This window comes from Falco punctatus (genome assembly GCF_963210335.1).
Source record: "Falco punctatus genome assembly, chromosome: 2".
Classification (NCBI taxonomy): domain Eukaryota; kingdom Metazoa; phylum Chordata; class Aves; order Falconiformes; family Falconidae; genus Falco; species Falco punctatus.
The window spans coordinates 4,523,039-4,545,111 of NC_137581.1; the positions used below are offsets into that span (position 1 = coordinate 4,523,039).

At 45.0% G+C, this 22,073-nt stretch overlaps 1 protein-coding gene across 12 annotated transcripts in view; it reads right to left on the bottom strand.

Annotated features, from left to right (window-relative positions):
- The window catches only part of PAK1 (p21 (RAC1) activated kinase 1), a 73,515-nt gene that overhangs the window by 28,804 nt on the left and 22,638 nt on the right, over window positions 1–22,073 (bottom strand). For 4 of the 12 annotated variants that reach the window (XM_080374806.1, XM_080374812.1, XM_080374813.1 and 1 more), the window contains 2 exons: window positions 18,225–18,303; window positions 2,266–2,476 (listed from right to left, as the gene is read on the bottom strand). In XM_080374806.1, the coding sequence (XP_080230932.1) occupies window positions 2,266–2,455 (190 nt within the window). In that variant the 5' untranslated portion in view covers window positions 2,456–2,476; window positions 18,225–18,303. The other 8 variants (XM_080374809.1, XM_080374814.1, XM_080374816.1 and 5 more) reach the window with 8 other exon arrangements.

Here is a 22,073-nt window from a genome sequence, read left to right on the forward strand (position 1 = left end):
GGGTAGCACAATGCAAAAGACTTTCCAAAGCACCTTCAGATAGAACTGCCCTTCTTGACCCAGCAACCTCTAAAAGATGCTCTCAAGATAGCCCCCTCGCCTTGTTGGCCTCTCCTCTGATCTGGACCCACAAGCTCTCAACAAGTCTGTTGCCTGCTCCACAGCAGGACCCCATGTGTTTGAGCTGCACCTTTGCATCAAGCACAATCCCTTCACCATCTTTCCCACCCATCCTTCGTAAAGTGCCTGCCCCAGCACTGTTCCCTGCCTAAACAGCTATCGCTTCTCTAAAGGTATCGACAGCATTGACTTCAACAGCTCTCAGGCTACAGCATAAAAGCATACGTCCATATTTGCTGGCAAAATTAACCAGCAAGCATTTCAGATCTTCACAGGCTCTTTACAACCCCAGCAGAGGTTAAATGCAAATCACTGGCTTCCCTGGGTGAAGATCCAGAGGTCTTGGATTTGCCCAGAATTGTATTCCTCTAACTAAATGGAAACCAACTCGCCTCTTAGTCCAGTCAAACTAAGAACACTCGAATTATCTCAGGCACAACCCAAAGAGAGGTATCTGAACACCTGGGAATTTCATTAATGCTTAAGCAGCAGGAGGCACTAGGAATTCAGTTGTCATGATGGATTAGAAGCTTTCCTGAGAGGAAAATCAACCAATCTGAAGTGAAGGTGACAGTGTTATAGGTATTTTTTCTTGACAGGAATTAGAGGACAGAAGCAACCATTCTTGTTTGGGCAGGTGTATTGCAACAGAAGGCTCTGCTGGGCTTGGCTAAACAAAAATCTCTCATGTCTCGAAGCATCTGTCACATTGGCCAATCTTCAGCGAACACAGGCGTCTTCAGATCAGTGGCAGTCTGTCTGCTGATTTCACCCAAACCGTTCACTTTTGCAGCTCTCCTTTAAAATCCAAGTTTTAGTTCAAACTAGCATTTCAGGTTGTATTTCACTTGCCTATAAATTTCAGGTGATTTCTTTGTTCTCTGCAACTGTTGAGCCTAGAGATTTAAAAACCCCACTCCCCTAAGTAAGCCAACAAAAAAATTCCTGCAGCTTTTTAGGATTAATACTCATAATGACAAGTTCTAAGCAGGATCTGGCAAACTTTTAACATTGAGTTCATGGCTTTCTGGATTGCAGATTCAAAAATCTACATTCGTAAAACAAATCCAAGTTGCTAAAGGTATTAGATAATAATAACAACAATAATAATAAAAATAATAATGAATGCTGCCGTATTTTGTAGAAAATAAACCTACATTTTGCTTATTTAGCTACGAAAAACCATCACTCCCATTAATCTTTTCACTAACAATTAAGGAGGCAGCCTCCTTCCTGAAGCCCAGGAAGCTGAAGATACCAAGGGCTTGATTTAGTTACCCAGTGTCCAAATACCATTGCAATGCAGATTCTACAAAAAAGCTGATGTATTAGAAAGAGGAACTCCAAAAAATAGGTCAGATATAAAAAGAAACCAGCATATATTAGGGGATGGAGGTGGTTTTCTTCTTCTATCACTTCAAAAGGTTCACAAGAGAGAGGATTTTTAAATATCCTGGATCTTAAAAATTAGCATTTCATGTAAAGTTCACAGTTCCTATCTCCATTTCCATCTGTTACAATCCCTGTAACATCAGAAAATTCCATCAGTTCACACGAAATGTGCAAAAATTTGCAGTAACGGATTATTCTTCATGGCAAGTAGACAATGCCTGACCCAAACACTAAAACAGACTAAATGACCACGCAGTAACATATGACAGGCTTAGCAGGAGATGGCCTGTTAGTCATGCTTAACTCAAATTATTTGCTGTTTAAAGCAACAAATCAAACAAGACCTCCCTCTGCTCTCCACAAAGCAATTGCCGATACCAACTTTAATTGGCCAGCTTGTAATTGGTACAAAAATTTCTGATTTTCAAGATCATTAAGGACAAGTCAGTCTGGGAAGTGGCACAGCTAGTCCCAGTCTTCAGGGGCACTGTTATCACAATTTAAGGGGGGTGGGGGGAAGGCATGAAACAGAGTACGCAGGGTGGATTAAATGCGGCAGGAATATACATTAGAAAAAAACCAGACCTACAGCCAGCACCTTATGTACCCCAAAATGACCAAGACAGTTGTACAGGAAACAAACACACAACATTTTCTAAAACCTAAACCACAACTAAGCATCAGGTGCTCAATTAAGGTCATTCGGAGCAACATTCAGACAGAAGTTTTATAAGAGGAGGCAAAATACCGCACTTTTATCTCCTGGTAAAATAGATCGGTAAAATCGGTCCTTCCTTTTCTTTTCTTCTGGGTTGGGAGGCAAAGGTTTTGAGCTGTGGTTTAAAGTCCCAGCATCTTTGCTTCCCGATCCAATCATAGTGCTGGTATTTCTCATTGGAGGTGCGGGCGGTTTGTCTTCCGTTTCAACTCCATTGTTAGACATCTTCAGCTGGGGAGGCCGTTACTAAGAATAGGAAAAAGAAAAGAAATAAGAAGGCTTGTTGGTTTATTTTTTGTAAACTGGAATTTCACACTGCCAAATGAATCACCAGCAGGTATTTGCAGACCAGCCTGTAGCCTCGGATCTACACAGACTCGGTGTCAGCACAACAAATTCTACTCAAGTTCCAAATTTTTTCTGTTAACGTGACTATGATCAAGCATTTCAGTTATTGATCATTAGGAAAAGCTTCTTTCAAGATACAGCCAATTCTCAAGCAAACCATGGATAGTAAGTGCAGGGCAGGGAGCCAGATGATTAATACAAGGTAGCGAAGAGCAGGGATGCCCGAGAGGAGCCAACAAGTTGCCAAGCTCATAAAGCCTCTCAGAACCATATTAGTTCCACCAAAAACTACATCAAGAGGTTCATATTGGTCTCCAACACAGCACGACATGGAGAGGCTGAAGTTTGCACTCCATGAGTTCCGACGGAGCCGCTCAGGCTCCTTTGCTAAAAGGCTGCTGAACTGGTTGGGAGGCAGCAACAGGCAGGAAGCCACAGAGCCGCACCACGTCACCTCGGATGCAGTGCCATGACCCTCGCTGATCCCGAGCCACCCTGGCCTTTCTGCAATAGCGGCACGCTTCAGGCGCAGTTCAAACCGCCGGGAAGCTGGCTGCATTTTGTTCTGTTGGAAGGGTCAAACAAAACTAGATCCCAAACACACACACAAATCCTTAACTAAATAATCCCTGCTGTGCGGATTTGAAGACGGAAGCTTTGGAACAGGGTAATAGATTATTTCTGCAACAACTCGTTTGTTCCACCCAAATGAGATCAGCATTACTCCAGACACAGCCTGGCTGCAGCGAGATCCTTCTGGAAACTGGAATTTGTTTGCATTATGTTCTCAAAAGAAAGTTGGGAGTTAACTGCAGAACAAAGACCAAAGCAGGAACAGTTTCTGTTCGGGTGGGAAATGCAGTGCAACGGCTTTACAGATTTCACAAACAGTAAGGGAAGATGCTTTGCTCATTACTGGGTAGCAGAAAGTCAAAAGTGGAGAGCAAACCGCAAGTGAGAAGTCCAGTTACAAAGCCGAGGTCACTGCTAGCTTCCAGGGAGCTACTTTTCCACAGGATGGACTTAGAGGAACCGCACTGGGTCATACCCCAAAGAGATCCCACAAGCATACCACAGTCCTATGACCACACACCACCCAGCCAGCCTTTAAAGTCTTCTTTGGCCAAGCTACTGATGCCCAGCCTAACTGGCAAGATGCAGACCCAGGGCACGCTGCTCTTAAAGCTGCAGGGAGCTAAGGCAGGCAAAGGACGCCTGCAGAAGGCACTCAGCAGCGATGTGTTAAGGCTTTGCTGAAAGCAGCGGTTCCCAAGCTGTCACCCACGAAGCTGTCGCTGGTCTGCAGCTCCACCTTCTTGTCCACTTGTTTGGTTCCCAGTTTCTTCACACTTGCTCTGCACCGGGAGGGCTGGCAGCACTGCACAGCCCGTAAGGCTTTGGACAAGCCTTCACACACAGGGAGCTTCGGAAGAGGTTTGAGCCCAGCCCCGCTTCCTCCCAACACAACTATGCACTGGAACTTTAAATGACAGACTTGCATGTGGAGTATTGATTTTAACGGTGGGACAGCCTGGGCATTCAGGAGGGGTAGGGGGAAATTTGCTGTGCGTTTATCTGGGCGTGTTTTGGCACATGCCCTGTGCAACGCCCATCGCTCATGCTTTAGCCTCATGCCATTCTCCAGCACAAAACGGAGCAGAACTCAGCAACAGCAGAAGTGCCAGCCGTGAAACGGTGCAAACAACTACTCTCCTTGTTTAAGCAGAGGGGAAAACAAAAGCCCAAACTAAAACCCAACCGGTAAACTTGGCAGCCACTGCTGCACACATAACTTTGTGCGACACGAAGATATGGAGGCCTTACTGACAGGCTTTGCACATCGCAGTGGCAGCGGTTGGTGCTGAACTGGCACCACTAAAACATGTGAAACATAAGCCGAAGTGCCACGTAAGAGCTGCATTCTTTGCATTGATGCTTATTTAACCACAAGAACACAAATTGCTGGGAGGGTGCTAGGAATATGCCGCAAATAAGGAAACAGAAGGAAAATGAATGTTCGCAGCTCTGCACCTGCCAAACAGCCCACCCCAGGAGCAGGCACCACATTTGCAGCTCTAACACCCTGGTTTACCCCCCCCCCGGGGTTTGAATAAAGGTGCACCCAAAGATTCCCCCACCAGCCAGTCTCCCTGGAGCCACAGGCATGGCTGAGATGGCAGGGGAGACTGCCTCACTGCTGGGTCCCTCTCCCACTGAGCAGAGATGCGAGTAGGTGAGAATCGGTCCTTGCTACCTGCTGCCAGAGGCACAGGGCTAAGCAGGGAACAGAGTCAAGTTTCCTGTATTGGGGAATGGATGCAACATCAGACCGAAGGGCAGTACAAGGAAGAGAAGAGAGCAGCAATGCAGGCTGGAGAAAAAGAAGTGAGAAGACACCCACCGCCACCACCCAGATTACAGGCAGAGACTGGCCTAGTGTTGGGGAAAGAATAACATAAGAAAGAAAGAAAGAAACAAACAAAAACCAAGGCAGCATGAAAATATAAGACAAACCCCTGGATGTCAAGCATCCTCACTTTCAGTTCCACCAGTGCAAAACCTCAGGGACATCTGCTCACATCTTCAATATCAGAGGGTTTTTCAAAATCCCTCAGTCGGAAAGGAGAGCACACAATACAGTTTTACCACAGGGCTAGAAACACTGGCAGTACAAGCTCTTGTTTATCTTAACATTATTCCCTGAATGAGCAAGTAACTGCTGAGAACTTACATGGTTTAACAAACAAACAATATTGTTTTACAACTATTTGATAACTGCAACTGTCACGTGGGCAAAGCCTCTAGTTCACCCTCTCCTTTCTTCTTCATTGCTCGAGCTCGCAGATCTTTCTCCTCATCAAAGTCTTACGTTTGGAGTTACAAGAGCTACTTAATGTTTGGAGATGGGAGTGAGAGAAATCCTTCAAGCCACAAAATTAAGAGACTGATTCTACAGAAGTTATCCCCTGTAATAGCAGCACTATCCTACAAGGTTCCCAAATACCTTTTCCCACTACATATTTAAAGGGAACGCCAAAAATCTGTTTACATGAGACCTTCCACTGTGATACAGTGACACAGTCTATCCCCAAACTCAGCATCATTATACTTTAAACTTGTGTTGTCTTCAAAGTATGTGGATGAAACCCCGTTCTGGCAGAATTACGGCCACCTCTCCAGGGCTTTACAGCAGAGCTGAGAGCCTGGAACACGGAGCCATAGCAAGAGTTTACGGGGGTGGCCGCCTCCCTCACCATAGCCTAGCTGACTGTACAAATTCTCCTCTTCCTAAAATAATCTCCTGCCGATTCACATGTAAGCAGGCTTTAAACCACCCCTCTCGTGCAGGGCTCTGCTCAAATTCAAAGCACCAGGCAAGTGCTTCCCCAGCCAGCGGAACATCAGCGCTCCGCCACGGAGGTTGAGTCACTTGGCGTGATCCATCCCAACAGGAATGCAAAGCGTCACCAGAGCGAGTTACTCCCTTCACACCAGCACAACTCTGCTTGGAGAAAGTCATCTTACGTTTCCACGGCATGATTAAGTGAGCTGCGGAAGCAATGAAACAGCACGTGAACTTTTCAGCTGGAGTCAGAGGAGGGAATGCATTTTAGCTGCAGACACAATTATTCTCCACTACTATATATTAAAATAGCAGCACTCAAACCAAACCCCACAGACACCACTAGGAAGGCATAGCCATGATGTAGGACTATTATTTCTGCAGCCATTTGGGAGTCCTGAACTGAAAGTTTGAGTGGTCTCAGCACACAGGACTTATGAAAAGTTTTATTAGGTACCGTAACCTGCAACTGCCATACGTCAAATTACAGTGGCCTTCAAATGCTCCCTGCCCCTCTCCCCATCAATTTTTGAAAGCCATTAGCTAAATTAGATTACCCCGGCCTCACCAGCAGACCTGACAAACGCTCCTTTCACACCTCTGGAACACTTCTGCAGCCAGGAAGGAAGGAGTGGCAGACAACCACACACAAGGGGACGAGAGGCTCAGGAAACCACTTGGCAGCTCAAGACAGAGCAAGCGGAGGCACCGAGCAGGAGGCGGCACCCACAGGTGCCAACAGCTGCGTCTGAGAGTTCAAAGATCCATGCAGGTCTGCTGATCTGTTTTCCTGTAATACAGGTGCAGGTTCCTGAGCCGTTTATCTAGCAGAGCGGGACCTCAACATGCGCAGAGCCTTCCAGCACTACTGTAACGCACACACCAAAGGCGGGGGGGGGGGGGGGGGGGGGGGGAAGAGAGAGAAAGAGAACAAAGATACTCTATTTATGTAATTTTTCCTTCTGTTAAACCACATCATTTCAAAGCTGCTGCTCCATGCTGAACTCTTAAGTTTCTATCAAGCTAGTTGTGTTTTCTTTGCATTCCTTAGCAAGACAGGCAGATGACTGATTGCTAAAACAGAAAGCAATTAAAAAGTCAAAGGAGCTGAAACCTACGCTACAGTAGATGCCATAAAGATAACTATGTCCAATGCATACTAATTGCTGGAGTCAACACGAAAACTCATAAAAGAGCCATCTATAATTCATGCAGTCTGGCAAGACAGTAGCTGTAAGTTACTCACTACAACTTACAGATGAATAAAGTATATTAAACAAGAAAAGGGGGGAGAGAGATGCTCAGCAACTGTTTATCCCTCTCTGCCTACTACCAGAAGGGAATCTCACGTTTTTCCAAGATGCTATTTTTCTGTTGTTGCCAGGGTGAGGAAAGTGTGTCTTGCCCACAAAAAAAGGCAGGAGTCCTGACTTTTAATTGAGGCGATCCCAATTAGAACAGCGGTTTTACCTCCACACCAGTATCCCTGCACCCTTCCACCCCGTGGCTAGAGATTGCCTGTGCAAACACACGGTTAAAATCTTCTTCCCCCTTGTACCACCTCAGCAGGCAGGAGCACAGGCGTCCCCTGCTCTGCTCACATTGCAAGCAGCAGATTCCCGCCCCGTGTGTCACGCTTTCATCCAAATCCCAGCAGAAAATTAACAGCAGACTTTACCAGCTAGGTTTTGACATAGGATGAAAAGACACCCCTTCATTTTTTCTTTATTACTTTATGTGGGACTAAGTCTCAAACACAGTCTCACACTGAAGGAAACGTGTTCCACCTGAAAAAAAGGCAAGAGGTGTCCTTTTCCTCCTCCCGACAGCAGATGGGATCTGGGACACATGCTGTCATGGAAAAGGGCAGCAACAATACACACACCCTGAGGGAGGACAGACTGATTGTCACATTTAGAGGTGATTAAAAAAACAAAACAAAACAGAAACTGTAGCATCTAGCTGTCTCCCCAGCCAGTTAGCCCACATCTGAGTGCTGAGCAAGTGTGCCAATTAAACAACAAAAAAAAAAGTCAAGGGCTATCAGTGCATCTGCCCAGACCCCACATTTACATGTGAATTAAAAAAAAGCACCCAGGTTTTCATGTAATACATGAAACAGCAATGTTTGTTCATCTACCTTTAGAATTTACCTGTTAGACCCCTGCAGGTGCTGCCAACACCTAGAGACACAGATGAAACCGCTAAATGAAATAAAACAATAATCACTAAAAATAAGTTTATAAGCGAACGTACCCACTGCTACAGCCAGAGTGGGTGGGTGTGAGGAGGGGGAAAGGAGACACTCATGGCAGGCGGCCACCTCCTGGTTGCCCTCTTGCCCCACTGCCAGCCTTATTTCATAGTGCTAGACATCCAGGATGACTGACCAGTTACAACCCAACAGCAATGCTGGCAGACTGGTGGCTTTTAAAATTCCAAGTCAGGGAGACTCGAGGGTCCTTTTAAAAAAAAAAAAAAAAAAAAAAAGCCTTTAATATGACCCTACCTGTTTGAGCTAAACTGCTGGGTGGGGTTCCCAAGCCCATAGTTTGCAGGAAGACAGGGACACCAGCACAGTGGGCGCTGCTTCTGGGCAGGAGAGCTGTAAAATCTCTTCCTGGGCAGATACACACACTAACCCATCATACTGCACAGATATGCTTCTAAAGAAGAAGAGACTAATTATAACCGCTTGATTCCTAGCAACAGCGCAGAGTTCTCCTTTCACTCCAGTTAAGCTTCTTTCTGGATTTTTTTTTTTTTTTAATTTAAATAATCAAGGCCCAGCTTTCGCCAGCTTCCACGGTGTGGCCCCATGCATGACTGCTCTGCCAGTAACCCAGACACAGAGAGGGTTTCAGTAGCACCCAGGCAGGTCAAGCCCTTTCCACCAGCTTAGGCTCGAATCCAAAACTGCAGAGGGGCGATGCCAGTTACATTGCCATGTTTCGCCTTAGCTTTGCTTGTTTCACCAGTAACTGCCAAATAACCATGTCACCATCAATGCCAGCTATGCACAAGTACCTGGGGCGCAGGATGAACTCACCTTGTGTTCTGGGTGGGTAGCTCATGCTTTGAGAGCTGCAGAGACTAGCTCTGGCTGTTCCTCTCCCTGGGCAGCAGCCTGCTCATTTTGAGCACTTACCCCATTCCAACAGTTTTTAAACCGCCTGAGAGAAATAAATTGCTCCCGTGTTTAAAAAAAGAAGAAAATCTGAGCTGAGACAGAAGGAACCAAGAGTATCATTTTAAAAAGCTCTCAGTCCACAAATCATCCTCCTTGTTTCTTCATCTCCAGAAGTACCATCTCCCCTCCCCCAGCTACATGCCTTAACACGTAAGTTCCCCGTTGCAGATGTCAGGACAGGCTCCCTTTTCCAGCGCAGTACAGAGCAGCCTTGGCTTCAGTTCCACTTTTCCTTGCAGGAAGGCAGAGAGCTGCAACCACACAAGTCAAAGTAGCGACTAGAGTTGGAGCTTGCTTAGCAGGGTGGGAAAAATAAAGGCCTCTTATGTTAAAGCATACCCAAAGCCCATATAAGCACGTTTCCTGGAGGAAATCTGTGTTCCGGAGGAAATGACTAGATGTAGCATAAAAAAAATATATTAGCACACGCAGTTAAACACACCCCAGCTACTCACCACCGAAGTTACTTGGCTCTAAGTCCAAACTGCACATTAGCAGCAGTGGTAACTGAAAGCAGCTGAATCATTAATCATTTTTCCATCCAAAAGTTTCCTATCCAGAAGATGAACATAGAGCACTGGGCTCAGACTAAGCCCTGCTATCCCCTAATGTGGATTAATTCCTAGTACAACGTATTCGTGTTTTAAATACACGTAGGTATTTACAAAAACCACACCTTGTTAAATGCAGATCTACCATCTGACATTTAGCAATGGGGGTGGGGGGGTAAGAAATACGTCAGAAAACTAGAAAATTGTCAGGTCAAGCCAACAACATCCCACACACAGAGGACGCGATAATGCAGCGGTTAGCAAAAAGCCACAGTATGTAAAGAGCAGAAAGTTTGCATTAATCTGTAAAAGGTGAGTTTTTCTAAGGAGGAGAGACACCGAGACAGAGATGTGCAAAGAGGAAACCGCTGGTCTTAGGAGTTGGGAGTTCATCTCTTTTCTCACTGGGAAACTAAAAAGCAAGGAGACAACGCAAGCATCATTCGCGGGTGAAGCCATCCAAGAGCCTCAATTAGACTGAGGGGGAAATGCCACAACAGTTCAGCGCTAATTGGAAATGCAAACATTTATTATGAGAGTAGGGCTCGCTCCTGTGTATAGCTCCATTGTGTTCCCTGCAGCTAATGACAGTAGGAAGCCCTGTGCTCTGTAGTATTTATGTAACGACTGGCAGAGCTGTCACATTCCCTTAATTGCTAGCCAGGATTTTCATAATGGCAGAAGTTTTCAATTAAAGGAAATCGCAAAAATTGCTTCAGTTTCACATTGCTTTGTTAAAGTTTTGGTTCTTCTTCAAAGTTGGGGAAAGAGGAAGAAAGAAAAATTCTCCCAAGACAAAATAAGCTCTGCATCAAACAGGAGCTTTTTGTAGACAAACTGTTTTAAGAGGCAAGGAGAGCACAGTCAAATACCCAGAACTGAAAGAGCTAATTTAGCATCAGTAAAGACAATTTGAGAGCTGCACATAAATCTGCTTCAAGTTTACAACGATTACTTCTTCAATTATGATACATGTGATGCTCCAAAAGCAGTTCATTTAAAAGGAAAAGTGAAAAAGCCTATGGTGGCTTTGGGTTTCCACCTAACTGAGCTTTCACAGAGGAGCCCTCCTTGCTAGTAGAGCATCAGCTCTGTGTTTATAATTACATGCTATCTAGCAAAACACCTTTTGTACCTACTTTATAATCCCAGTACGTACAGAAGTAAGTGCAGTAAGTATACTGTGGCCAGGGTCTGGTGTTCCTAGACTTCCTTACTTGTACCCAAATGGGCTGCAGAGCATTCACGAGTCCATTAAGAATCATCATCATCATTTAATTTAACGAGCAGCAGTTAGTTTTTAGGAGGTACCATCAGGCCTTTTATCGCATCATTTATTCTGATCCCAATCGTACTTACTGTTTGCCAGTTGAGAGAAGAAAGCTCTATAGGACTGGTACAAAGGAACTGCTGTTTCTGCAATATATTGCGACACAACTCTGCATTAGTGCTCAGTTAAATAAAGCCCATGAACCAAGCGAACTATTTTTACTCCCCTGAATAAAAGGAAACATAAGAACATCACTTACTACTGTAGCAGGCCCATTTTAAGGCACTGTGTAATTACAAGTAGAAGTTAATAACAGGAGCAGAAATAGTAGGCAAGGTTTTCCTCAATATCTTTGTGCAAGTCTTTCTGGGGCATGGATCTTCTTAGCCTGCATTCTTGCTACGATTACCTAAATGGCTTTAAGAAGACACACGGATCTTCATTGCTACCTATTCAAAACTCGTTCTTCCTCATGAAGCAGCACCATTGGATGCAGCAACAAAACCCGATCCAGCAGAGGCTGGTGGAGCTCCTGTGCACAGCCCTGTCAGCATCTGCAGCAAGTGATTTGCCTCTTTCAATCCAATTCCCTGTGGACAAGCATCTACATCATAAAATTAGCAACAATATGAACTGCAAATTCAGCAGAATTCAGATTTCACTGATGGATGGATTGCCAGGATGCATGTTTTATTCATCTCAAATGCTTTGTCAGGTTGGTTGCATACTCCCTCTGCACTTAAAATGCTAAAAATGCTATGGTCAGTACTGAGCAGCCAAGCAGCTCTGTTGTACCTTTTCTAAGCGCTAGCCAAAACTCACCAGATTTCCAAAATGAAGACAACCAAAAACTGGCATTCTAGGAAGCTGTCTGAGTCAAGGTATTTTTGTTCAGCACAGAATTCCCTCCCACTGCTGGAAGTCACCTTGCTGAAGGTCCTTAGCAGGAAGTAGCTGTGGGTCATCAGCATGTGAATTAGCCTCCCTGGGAGAGCACAGCATGCAGCAGATCAAGATGCACAGTTTTCTGATCATACTTTAATTCCAATAATTAAGATTCAAGGACATTCACTGCCAGCACGCTCTTGTAGAGGTTCCTGCTAGCTACCCATAACCCCAAAGCTTCCTCAGTGTTCAGGCTGTCAAGCCAATTCTCATTTCAGCATCCACCCCAGGTTACCTGCCCACAAGCCCTCTCTCTCCTGTTGTAAATCAAAGGCAAGAGAGTATAAAAGGAGTTATTTTACATTCTGCAGCTAGCACACTATAATTCCACCTCTCGCCTTTGCAGTAACAGCTCTGTTCGCTATAAATCTGATACAAACAGGGCAGTCAGTTTTGGAAACAGCTGTTTCACAGCCCACAAGAAATTTCAGCGTTGGTCTCTGAGCATCCCCAGGAGGAATGCACGGGGCTGCGCTTCCCAAACCAATATTGCCCCAGCCACTTCATGGCATTTACGACCTGCCTCACGTAAGTGCTGCCTCCATCTTTACTGAGGCTCACATTTGTACACCCACTGCAGCACAACCCACACTAACTCCCCCTTGCCTGTTCTTACACTCCTCGCAGAGCGACGTGGTGAAGTGAAACACACTGGCTGCAAGAAAGGGCATCCTGCAAATCATTCCAAAACAGACCATGACCTGGTGGCTTAAGTGAACTGTCTCCTTTGCAAGTACGAGGTTGCTTCCTCCACTCTTTCTTTCCAGCCGCATCCTTCGAGCTGAGTTTCCCTCCATTCCTAGTTATTCTCGTACCGCTGGTATTTGCAGGTGCTGATTCACAGCCACCTGAGGTATGCACATTTGGCTGCTTTTATTTTTAAGGAAAGTTACTTTGGGCTCAAAATAACTTGTTTTTCTGTGAATACTCTTCAGTATCTATCTAGTTTTATCTGAGGAGCTTAAGTAGTCCTCTTCAAAAAAAGCGTCCAAGTTTTATCATTCTCTGTTGCTCTATTAAAATCTAAAACAGACATTCAAATTTGTGGCCTGCCATTATGCTTGGTCCCTTTTAGCTTTAAAAACGGAAGTTGGATTTGAGCCTAATATATATTCTTTAAACTAAAATATATTCTTCTATCATGGTGTGAATATACATCCCCATAAGTGAAACTTCCCCTAAGGGTTTCAACCCTTAATACAATTAAAAATCTGGAAATACCTAATGCTTTGTTTCTGACAAAGCTGAACCTAGACATCTCAAAAAGAAGTGGTCAGATGCCAAATCATTACTTTTTGAAATGGGCTCTCAAAAAGCAGCCCCGAGCAGATCAGCCCACAAGTCTGTCATTTCAAAATCCGCAGACAGCTTCTGTCTAAGACTCAAGATGATGTACTGTCTCCAGCCCCTCTCTGCTGGCTCCTAACCTGCTCTCCCCCATGGAACATCTGTGTTCTGGATATTTCCTTGGAGATTCGTTAACTGCTGCTTCCTCAAAGGCTGAGATTACTGGCATTTTTCTCAGACTACATTTCTAAGCATTTGAAAGACCTGTCAGGACAGATAAATAAATAAATAAATACAGAAAAATATAAATTCATCATCCTGTCTGTCAAGACACAGCAGGTAAAGAGAAAACCGAAGTTTAGGCTAACGTCTTTAAAGACCATTTTCTGCCTTGCCTGCCTGTATATCATTTACATAGCATTTCACACTCACACTTAATGTCAGTGTCCTCTGAGGGATAGAGTGAATTTGAATATTGGTATCTCTAATTTGGGAGGCAATTAGGCCAATAACAACAATCCAGAGCTGAATGTATACTCAAAACAATCTATTTAGCATTCTATTTTAATTAAAAAAATCAGTCAAAATAATCCTGTTATCCCTGAGGATTGCTTTAGGCACGGTTCCAATCCTGCACATCTTTTTTTTAATCTTTCAGTTCCACACACAGAAAGTGATTGAAAAAACACTGTAGACTACTGGAATGGTTCTTTCTGTACACAAGTTCCTCTCCCAGTTGGAGAGCTCAGGAAGACAGAGAAATAAAATTGCCCAATGCCAATCAGCCACTTGCTAAGCCAGTTTAAAAAAAAAATAAAAAAACCAACAAACAACAAAACCTAAAAGAAAACCAATAAAATAAAAGCAGTATACACCTGAGGCCAATAAACACAGTTTCCCCATTCTTTGCCCCACTACCTGCAAATGTCATGTCAAAGGGCACCTCTTATTTCCTCGTATTTCCACCCTTTGCCTCCCTTGTCGAAAAGTAACATGTGCAGCTGTAGAAGAGGTGCAATTTACATCTTTTTTATTTAAAAAAAAAAAATTTCAAAAAACTTCTTTCATTTCTGGATTTGCTCTCACACGCTCGGTGGGGCCCTGCTGCATAACTAGCATTTTATCCATAGGAGACAGCAGCAGCACAAGCCAGCACAGCTGCCAGCACCAGTTACCTGCACATAGCACCCCACTGGGGCCCACGGGGAGGGGGCAGAAGGAACAGGGCAGAGGCAGAGCGTGCAGTACAGTAGAGAGCACATACATATGTACATGTGTATGTACACACATATACACACGTGTGTGCATATCATTTGCACCACCCAAGTAACTCATCTTGCTTACTCCCAGACAGCACGTATGCACCATATGACCATTTATAAAATCATTTCTAAAATACCGGTGGAGACCAGTGACAAGTGGCATTCCCCAGGGCTCAGTGCTGGGACTGGTGCTGTTTTAACATCTTTGTCGGCAACATGGATGCTGGGATCTGGTGCCCCCTCCGTGAGTTTCCGATGACCCCGAGCTGTGCGGTGGGGTCGGCAGGCTGGAGGGAAGGGATGGCCCAGGGGGACGCTGACAGGCTGGAGAGGTGGGCCTGTGTGAAGCTCGTGGAGTTCAACGAGGCCAAGTGCAAGGTCCTGCACATGGGCTGGGGCAGTCCCAAGCACAAATATGAAGACAACAACTGGCATGGAGACAGGCTGGGAGAGTTGGGGTTGTTGAGCCTGGAGAAGAGAAGGGTCTGGGGAGACATTAGAGCAGCCTTCCCCTATCTGAAGGGGCCAACAAGGACGCTGGAGAGGGGCTTTTTACAAGGGCATGCAGTGATAGGACAAGGGGGAATGGCTTTCAACTGAAAGAGGGGAGATTTCGGTTGGACGTGAGGAAGAAACCCTTCCCCGTGAGGGCGGCGAGGCGCTGGCCCAGGCTGCCCAGAGCAGCTGTGGGTGCCCCATTCCTGGCAGGGCTCAAGGCCAGGCTGGACGGGGCTGGGAGCAGCCTGGGCTGGGGGGAGGGGGCCCTGCCCAGGGCAGGGGGACTGGAACCAGATGATCTGCAAGGTCCCTTCCAACCCCAACCATCCTAGGAGTCTATAATAATTATCCCCAAGTGAAGTACTTTAAAAAAAATATAAAAAAAAGAGCTGTAAAAAGTTATAAAGCACAATAGACAGCTCTGAATTCGTATTGTTTGGTATTACGCCTTGCCTAGTTACTTCTGTACATATGCACACACCAGATCTTGTTTCTACTAACTGGAATTCATATTAATTTAAAAAATAAATAAACCAACTCCCCAGAGGCATATAAACAGGGTTGTTGCCCAATTCCATGTGGACCTCACGCACACAGGTTACTCAGCCACTACCACTCACTATATTGGCATATGCTTAGGAATTAAACAAGAAAAGTAAACAATGCCGCTTCTTGAGTCCATTTCCTCTTCCAAGACACTTGTGGGAGAGAGGGCCGGGCAGCTCAGAAAGGTTAACCTCACAATTTCCCTTCAGACTTGTGCTGGAGAAAAAAAGAGATTCAAGATCTTCCAACTCCAGAAATAAAAATCCCCCTCTGCAGAAGTTTTACTCTACCAGGTCAACGCACAGAAGGCAGCGGTGGGTCCCCAGCCCTCTCCTTCACCACTCCTTATCCTACTGAGCCCTCAAGTCTGCAAAACTTGAACTCCAAATGCTCAAAGGCTCATTGGGAGGTGGAAAAGGTGCCAACAGACAAAACTAATAAAGTTCCTAAACCACTTGGACTATCTTCACATTCTTTGTTTTTAGCATTTGAGCGTAGAAGCCCAAGGAGCTGGTGGGTAGAAAAAGGTTTCACTCATCCTGGAATTTAGTAGTAAGACTAAACTTCAGCTGTGAAGCTCTCTTGCCTCCTCCACTGCCTGCATCCCTCAAATACCACTGGGAAATCAGGTAGGATGGTTTCAGTGTGTCAATAGCCCACGTGATGATGATGAAGTGGGAAGGTTTTCTTCATTACAGGCTTTCCACAGCGTAACACTTTGAGAAAGTCTGTCTGAAGAGACAAAAGCTCACTCCTTGCTGCTAGGACAGGGCGTAGAGCCAGGGCAGCCTCCGTAAATCTGTAGAGATGGTGGGTAAATGTTTCTCTTCCTCTCCGCACCCCCAAAAGAACCAACAGTTGTAACAGCTTTTAGATCTTTACACTCCAGAAGAAAATCATCACAGAGCAGCAAGGTCTTAGTTTAACCTGGCAAATATCTACAGTACAGAGTCAGAAAGCCAAAGCAACTTAGATTTGCCTGCAGGCAGGACTAAGCACCACCACCCAACAGCGAACCATGCCGCAGGCCTGCAGGATCAGGACCACCGCCGCACACCTGCAGGATCAGGATCAGGACCACCGCCGCGCTGCAGCTTGGTGGTCACTAGGGCCAAACCTCACCTCACCTACACACACAAACCCAGCGCAGAATATTGTGGCGTGAGGCCATAGGACCATACAGCAAGAAGCACCTCCGAAGACCCACGCAGCCATGTGAGTATAAAGCTGATGGAAGAGGTAATATTTGGTTTGGACCTTTTCTATACCATTAGCGCTTGCACTAATTACAATAGCCAACAGCAGCAGTCACTCTGATGGGAGGGCTGAACAAAAGTGACACAGCTGTCAACCACATTCAAAGAAGCAAATCCTTAAGAGTTCATGGGTTTGGGGCCAGAACACAACCCAGCCAGCAAGATACGTGGGTTTGCAGCTTTTCTAGGGCAGAATGCTTCAGAGAGTAAGTACAGCTGACGCAGACGTTAAAAAACTAAGCGCGTTTGCCTGGTTCTCAGGGGGATTTAAACAGCAGGTGAGTGGGGCTGGTCTGTGGGACATGACCCTTTTTTATTTCAGCTATTTAGATGCAAATTGTTCCCCCTCCCTCCCCCTCTCAACACCATCTGTTAGCCCAGAGGTTTAGAGTGTGCCTAGGGTGTAGAGGTTTTGGGGGAGGGGGATATAGATAAAGCATTGAGAAAATTTCAGTTGATGCCCATATTTCCTCTGGGGCACAGTTTAGGGGAGGAAAAAACCCCAACCCACCGTCACTCTGCAATACTATTGAATAACAAAAGGATTTTTCTCTCATTCTGCTGCACTTTTCCTACCGACACCGTGGATATCCTACCCTAGAAAGCATTCCTTGTCCAGCTTTTGGCCAACAAGCAACATCATATAGTGACACTTATAGAAGGTTGCTATGGTGTTAGCACAGGGCATGAGCTGGCATTGCAGGAAGTATCAAAGAGCCAAGGAATTAAAGTCTTTAAGTAATAATGATGAATTCCTTCACTAGAAGGCACAGTATTAAATGTTCTTTTACTGCTAGGGAAGCTACCTCGTCTCTGTCTGATTTTTCCCAGCGAACAGCAACGTACTTTCCAGAACTGTTGAAACACTTCACGAAGGGCTCTGGATTCCCCGTAAAGGAAAGATTATGGGTGATAGCACAGAGTCCACTTTCAGGAAGCTTGACAATGATGCAGTATTGGGAGGGGTGGCTAACAGACCAGATGGGTGTGCTGCCACTCGGAGGGATATTGGACAGGCTGGAGAAACAGGCCAACACCAACCTTGTGAAGTTCAACAAAGGAAAATGCAAAGCCCTGATGCTCGGGAGGAATAATCCCAGGCATCAGCACAGATGGGAGCCAAGAGGCAGAGAAACAGCTGTGCAGAGAAAGACCTGGGAGTCCTGGTGGACATCAAACTGACCATGAGCCTCCACAGTGCCTTTGCCACAGAGAAAGTCGGCAGCATCTGGACCGCATTAGGAAAGACACTGCCAGCAGTGAAGGGAGGTGATCCTTCCCTCTGCTCGGAGCTAGTGAGACACATCTGGAGAGCTGGGTCAAGTGCTTGCCTCCCCAGTACAAGAGAGACATGGACAGACTGAAGAGAATCCAGCAAAGGTCCACGAAGATGATTAATGGACTGCAGCATCCGACATATGAGGAGAGGCTGAGAGCTGGGACTGTTCAGCCTGCAGAAGGAAAAGCTCAGGGGGATCTTGTCAATATGCATAAATACCTGATGGAGATGTAAAGAAGATGGAAGCAGGCTCCTCTTGGTGGTATCCAGCAACAGGACAAGAGGCAACGGGCACAAACTGAAATACAGGAAATTCCACTTAAACATAAGAAGTTGGGGGGATGGACACGACAACAAAACACAAAACAAAAAAACAGAAACAAGAACTTTTTTCCTGGGATAGAACCAAACATACAGAACAGGTTGCCCAGAAAAATCATGGAGTTTCCATCCTTGGGGGTGCTCAAAACCCCGCTGGGCGTGCCTCTGAACATGCTGCCACCACTGTAAGTGGGGAGCTGGACTAAACTACCCACTGAGGCTCCTGCCAACCTCACCAGTTTCACAATTACAAGCCGCACAGAGTGGCAGGGAGGCTCTAAAGGAAAGAGATATGCAACATCACTCAAACAACTTATCTGAAGCAAGTGGTTTTAGTCAAACAGCCTCCATGGCCCCAGTTCAGTGATGAAGAAAAATTACAAGAGGTGATAAGTGACAACCTTTAGCAAAACAAAACCCAAAAAACAGTGGAAGAGCTGGGATCAGTGAACACCCTTATTTTGAGCTTTAACATATGCAGTACAGTCCTGATACTTGAGAGATGCAAGCTCTTGTTCTGCTTCTCACAGAAACCTCATTTATGATCTTGGAGACACAAGAGCCAGGGAAAGCGTGAGTACTTCTTGTTTGCTTTGCCCTCCTGCAATCAGTCAATTACCTCTTTCAAGGAAAGGCAATTCACGTGTTACAGCGCAGGCATCATGAAAAAAAATCCCTTTCAGGTGCTTCTGCAACTTCAGTTCATAAGAAACACATCCCCAGTTTAAAAAAAAAAAAAAAAAAAAAAGAAAGAAAAAGAGAATTGTGTATGCAATCCCTGATGGGAGGGTAAAGGGGGGCAAGGAGGGATGACAAAACCCTTCCTTCCCCTTGGAGCCCAGATGATGGGACAGAAGAGCTCTCCCTAACTTTAAGTGCAGATAGGCAGAGACCACCTTAGAGGAAGCAGGGAAGGAAGAAAAAGCGTGGGCTTCGGAGCCTCAACCGCAGCTGAGCAAGTCCTTAGTTCAAGGCTGACACCAAGACAGGTTCAGGCAGACTTTAATGATGGTGCTCCATGGAGGTGAAGGAAAGGAGCTCAGCTGGGAAGACTTTCTGCCAGACAAGGTTTACACAGCAACATTTTTTGAAAAGTTTTTGGGCCTTTTTCTTTTTTTTTACTGTTGGGATATTGTTTTGGTTTGTTGAATGTTGCCAACACAAACACTTTCCTCTTTCTTGCACAGCCAGAAGAGGCCAGAACAACATATGATCTCAACTGTATGGTGACAGTCAGGAACTTCAGGTACCTACTTCCAAATTATTAACATCTAAAATATATGCAATTCAGTATCTCTTACTGGAAAGCAATATTCTGACAGTCACAGGCATTTCATAGAAACATTTTTTTAAAAAAAAATCAATTATCTGAACAAATAAATCTAATAAATTTGTGCTGATATTTTGAAAGAATTTAAAGTTTTCATTTTAAAATAAAAGCAGTTGTATTTTCTCCATTTATGAAAAACAGTTTTCAGAACATTGGCATTTCCCCTACACGATGAGAGTCATCTTTATATGCTGCTTTAAATCACCAGCTCATTTCTGTTTCCAGGTCTCTGGCACGTCACCAGCATTACTGAGAATCTAAAGAACAGTTACTGGAAATGTTTTTATTTAACTAACTTCATGTTCACAAAGCACATGTATAAATTTTAAGGGCTGCAATCCTGCAGTTTGATCTGTGCTATAAGATACAGGCATCAATTTTCAGTCTCCTTGACTTTAAAAAAGATAGAAAGGTCACCTGTGATAGCTAAGAGGTACTTGGCCTTAATGCCAGCAAGCCACCCACTGAAAACAGTGGGAGTTTGGCCTGAATTAGGATTTCAGGATTTATCCCATAATGCCCCGTAACACTTCCCACACAGCACTACCTGACAGCTTTGGAAAATTGGCAAAATGTGAAGGACCTGCTGACAACATCTGAGATGAGGTTTCCAAGGGTATATTTTATAATTATTGAATTCAACCAATACCTGTTTACATATGCATATAACTCTCACAATTCCACAGGAGTTTTAGCATGCTGATTTTAAAAGCAGTGGCTAAAAACACATCTCCAAAAGCTACTCAATGCCCAACTAACCATACTTTTAAAAGCAAAAAAACCACAAAGCAGGTGCATCCAGGACATCGCTTAACTTGTGCATAATCCCCCAGCTTTGGTTCGCTGCTGTTTTTTGTGATTAGGTAAGTAACACCAACAACAGACAGATGCTTTTCTAGAATGTCTTTCCAGCACCACCTCCCAAATTGCCATCTTCTCCCACAGATACCTCTAGAACAGCCCTACAATAACTACTGACATCCCCAGCATGACCTGGGGCAAGGTGGATGGGTTTACAGCCAGGACACATCAAGGTCTGAGAGCCAATTGCTGTCCACACGGTGCCTTTGCGCCCAGATCTAATGGCAGGGATGCTCAAGAAACCAGTCTGCTACTGGTTGATGGTCTTTCCCATCCCTGTTCCACACTCTGATCTGGTCACTATTTCCTTAATTAACTTGAACATTTCCCCTGAGGTTCAACCTAATCAGACCATCCTGCAGGGAGCCAACCAACAGCCAGGTCACATATTCCACAAGCCCAGGGCTTCGCACAGTATTGCTGCTCTGAACAGGGGACCTGGCGCCTGCCCAAACTGAAGTCACCAGTTTCACTGACAACAGCACAGGGTTTGCAGCATCCAGTTCTTACACGGATCCTTTATTTGGATCCCTAGACGCAGCAGGGGCTTGCACATGACAGGATCAACACCTATGGTGTAAGTCAGATCAGATCCCTGTGAAAAAAATAAAAAAATCAAGGCAGCAACTGGGACACAATACATAAGGATTCGGTGCAGCCTCTGTAGCAATCGCAGCAGCTCCCTGACAACCAACAGAAAAAAAACCCAAAGAAAAGAAAAAAGTTTCAAAGGTAGCCAATGGAAAGCAGGCCTTTCGGGGATTGAAACACGACTCGTTTTGGAGCAAGAGTCAAACTAAGCACACAGGCTGCTGAAGAGACCAGACAGGTTCCAATTTAAAACAAATTACAAGAAGACTTCCACGGATTAGTTGGTATGCTTGTGTTTTACCGTGAAACTGGTCATTTTCTTAAGACGATCTAAACGCAGGAGAAGGCAAGAAGCCTGACTCAATGAAGGGTGGGGGAGAAAAAAAGCAGCCAAAAAAATCCCATAGTTGTCATGTTTATGACTTATGTTTTCTAGACAGGAAATCTTTGGAGCAAGCAAAAGCCTGCCTGCCCTCCACTTCATAAACTCTTGATATCACAATCACATACTTAAAATATTACCTTCTTGAATGATGCAAATTAAAAGGCATAAGTAATTCTCTGACATACTACTGAAAACCACACACCAACACGAAATAGCAATTTATTGCGTGCAAGTCCATTAAACTATTACTTACAGCGTAATAAACAGCAGCCACACAAGATACCACTGTCACCACGGAGCAGAAACCCTAGGGAATTCCTCACCCCTGGCCCTGGGAGTTTGAGCGAGAGAAGCTGAACTGCTCCTGCTTGGAGCAGGGTTTAGTCCCCCAGAAAGACTGCAGTACCTCAGCTAACACAGCAATTGTCCCGTAATTAACATGTGTGCTTTATAGGCAATAAAACAAAAGGGACCCTTAACTTCAAAAGTTGTTTTTAAGGCAAAAGCAGTGGAAAGTTTTTCAAATGATGACTGTGAAAGGACAAAGAGGGAGACAACTGTGACTGACGATGCTCATGGG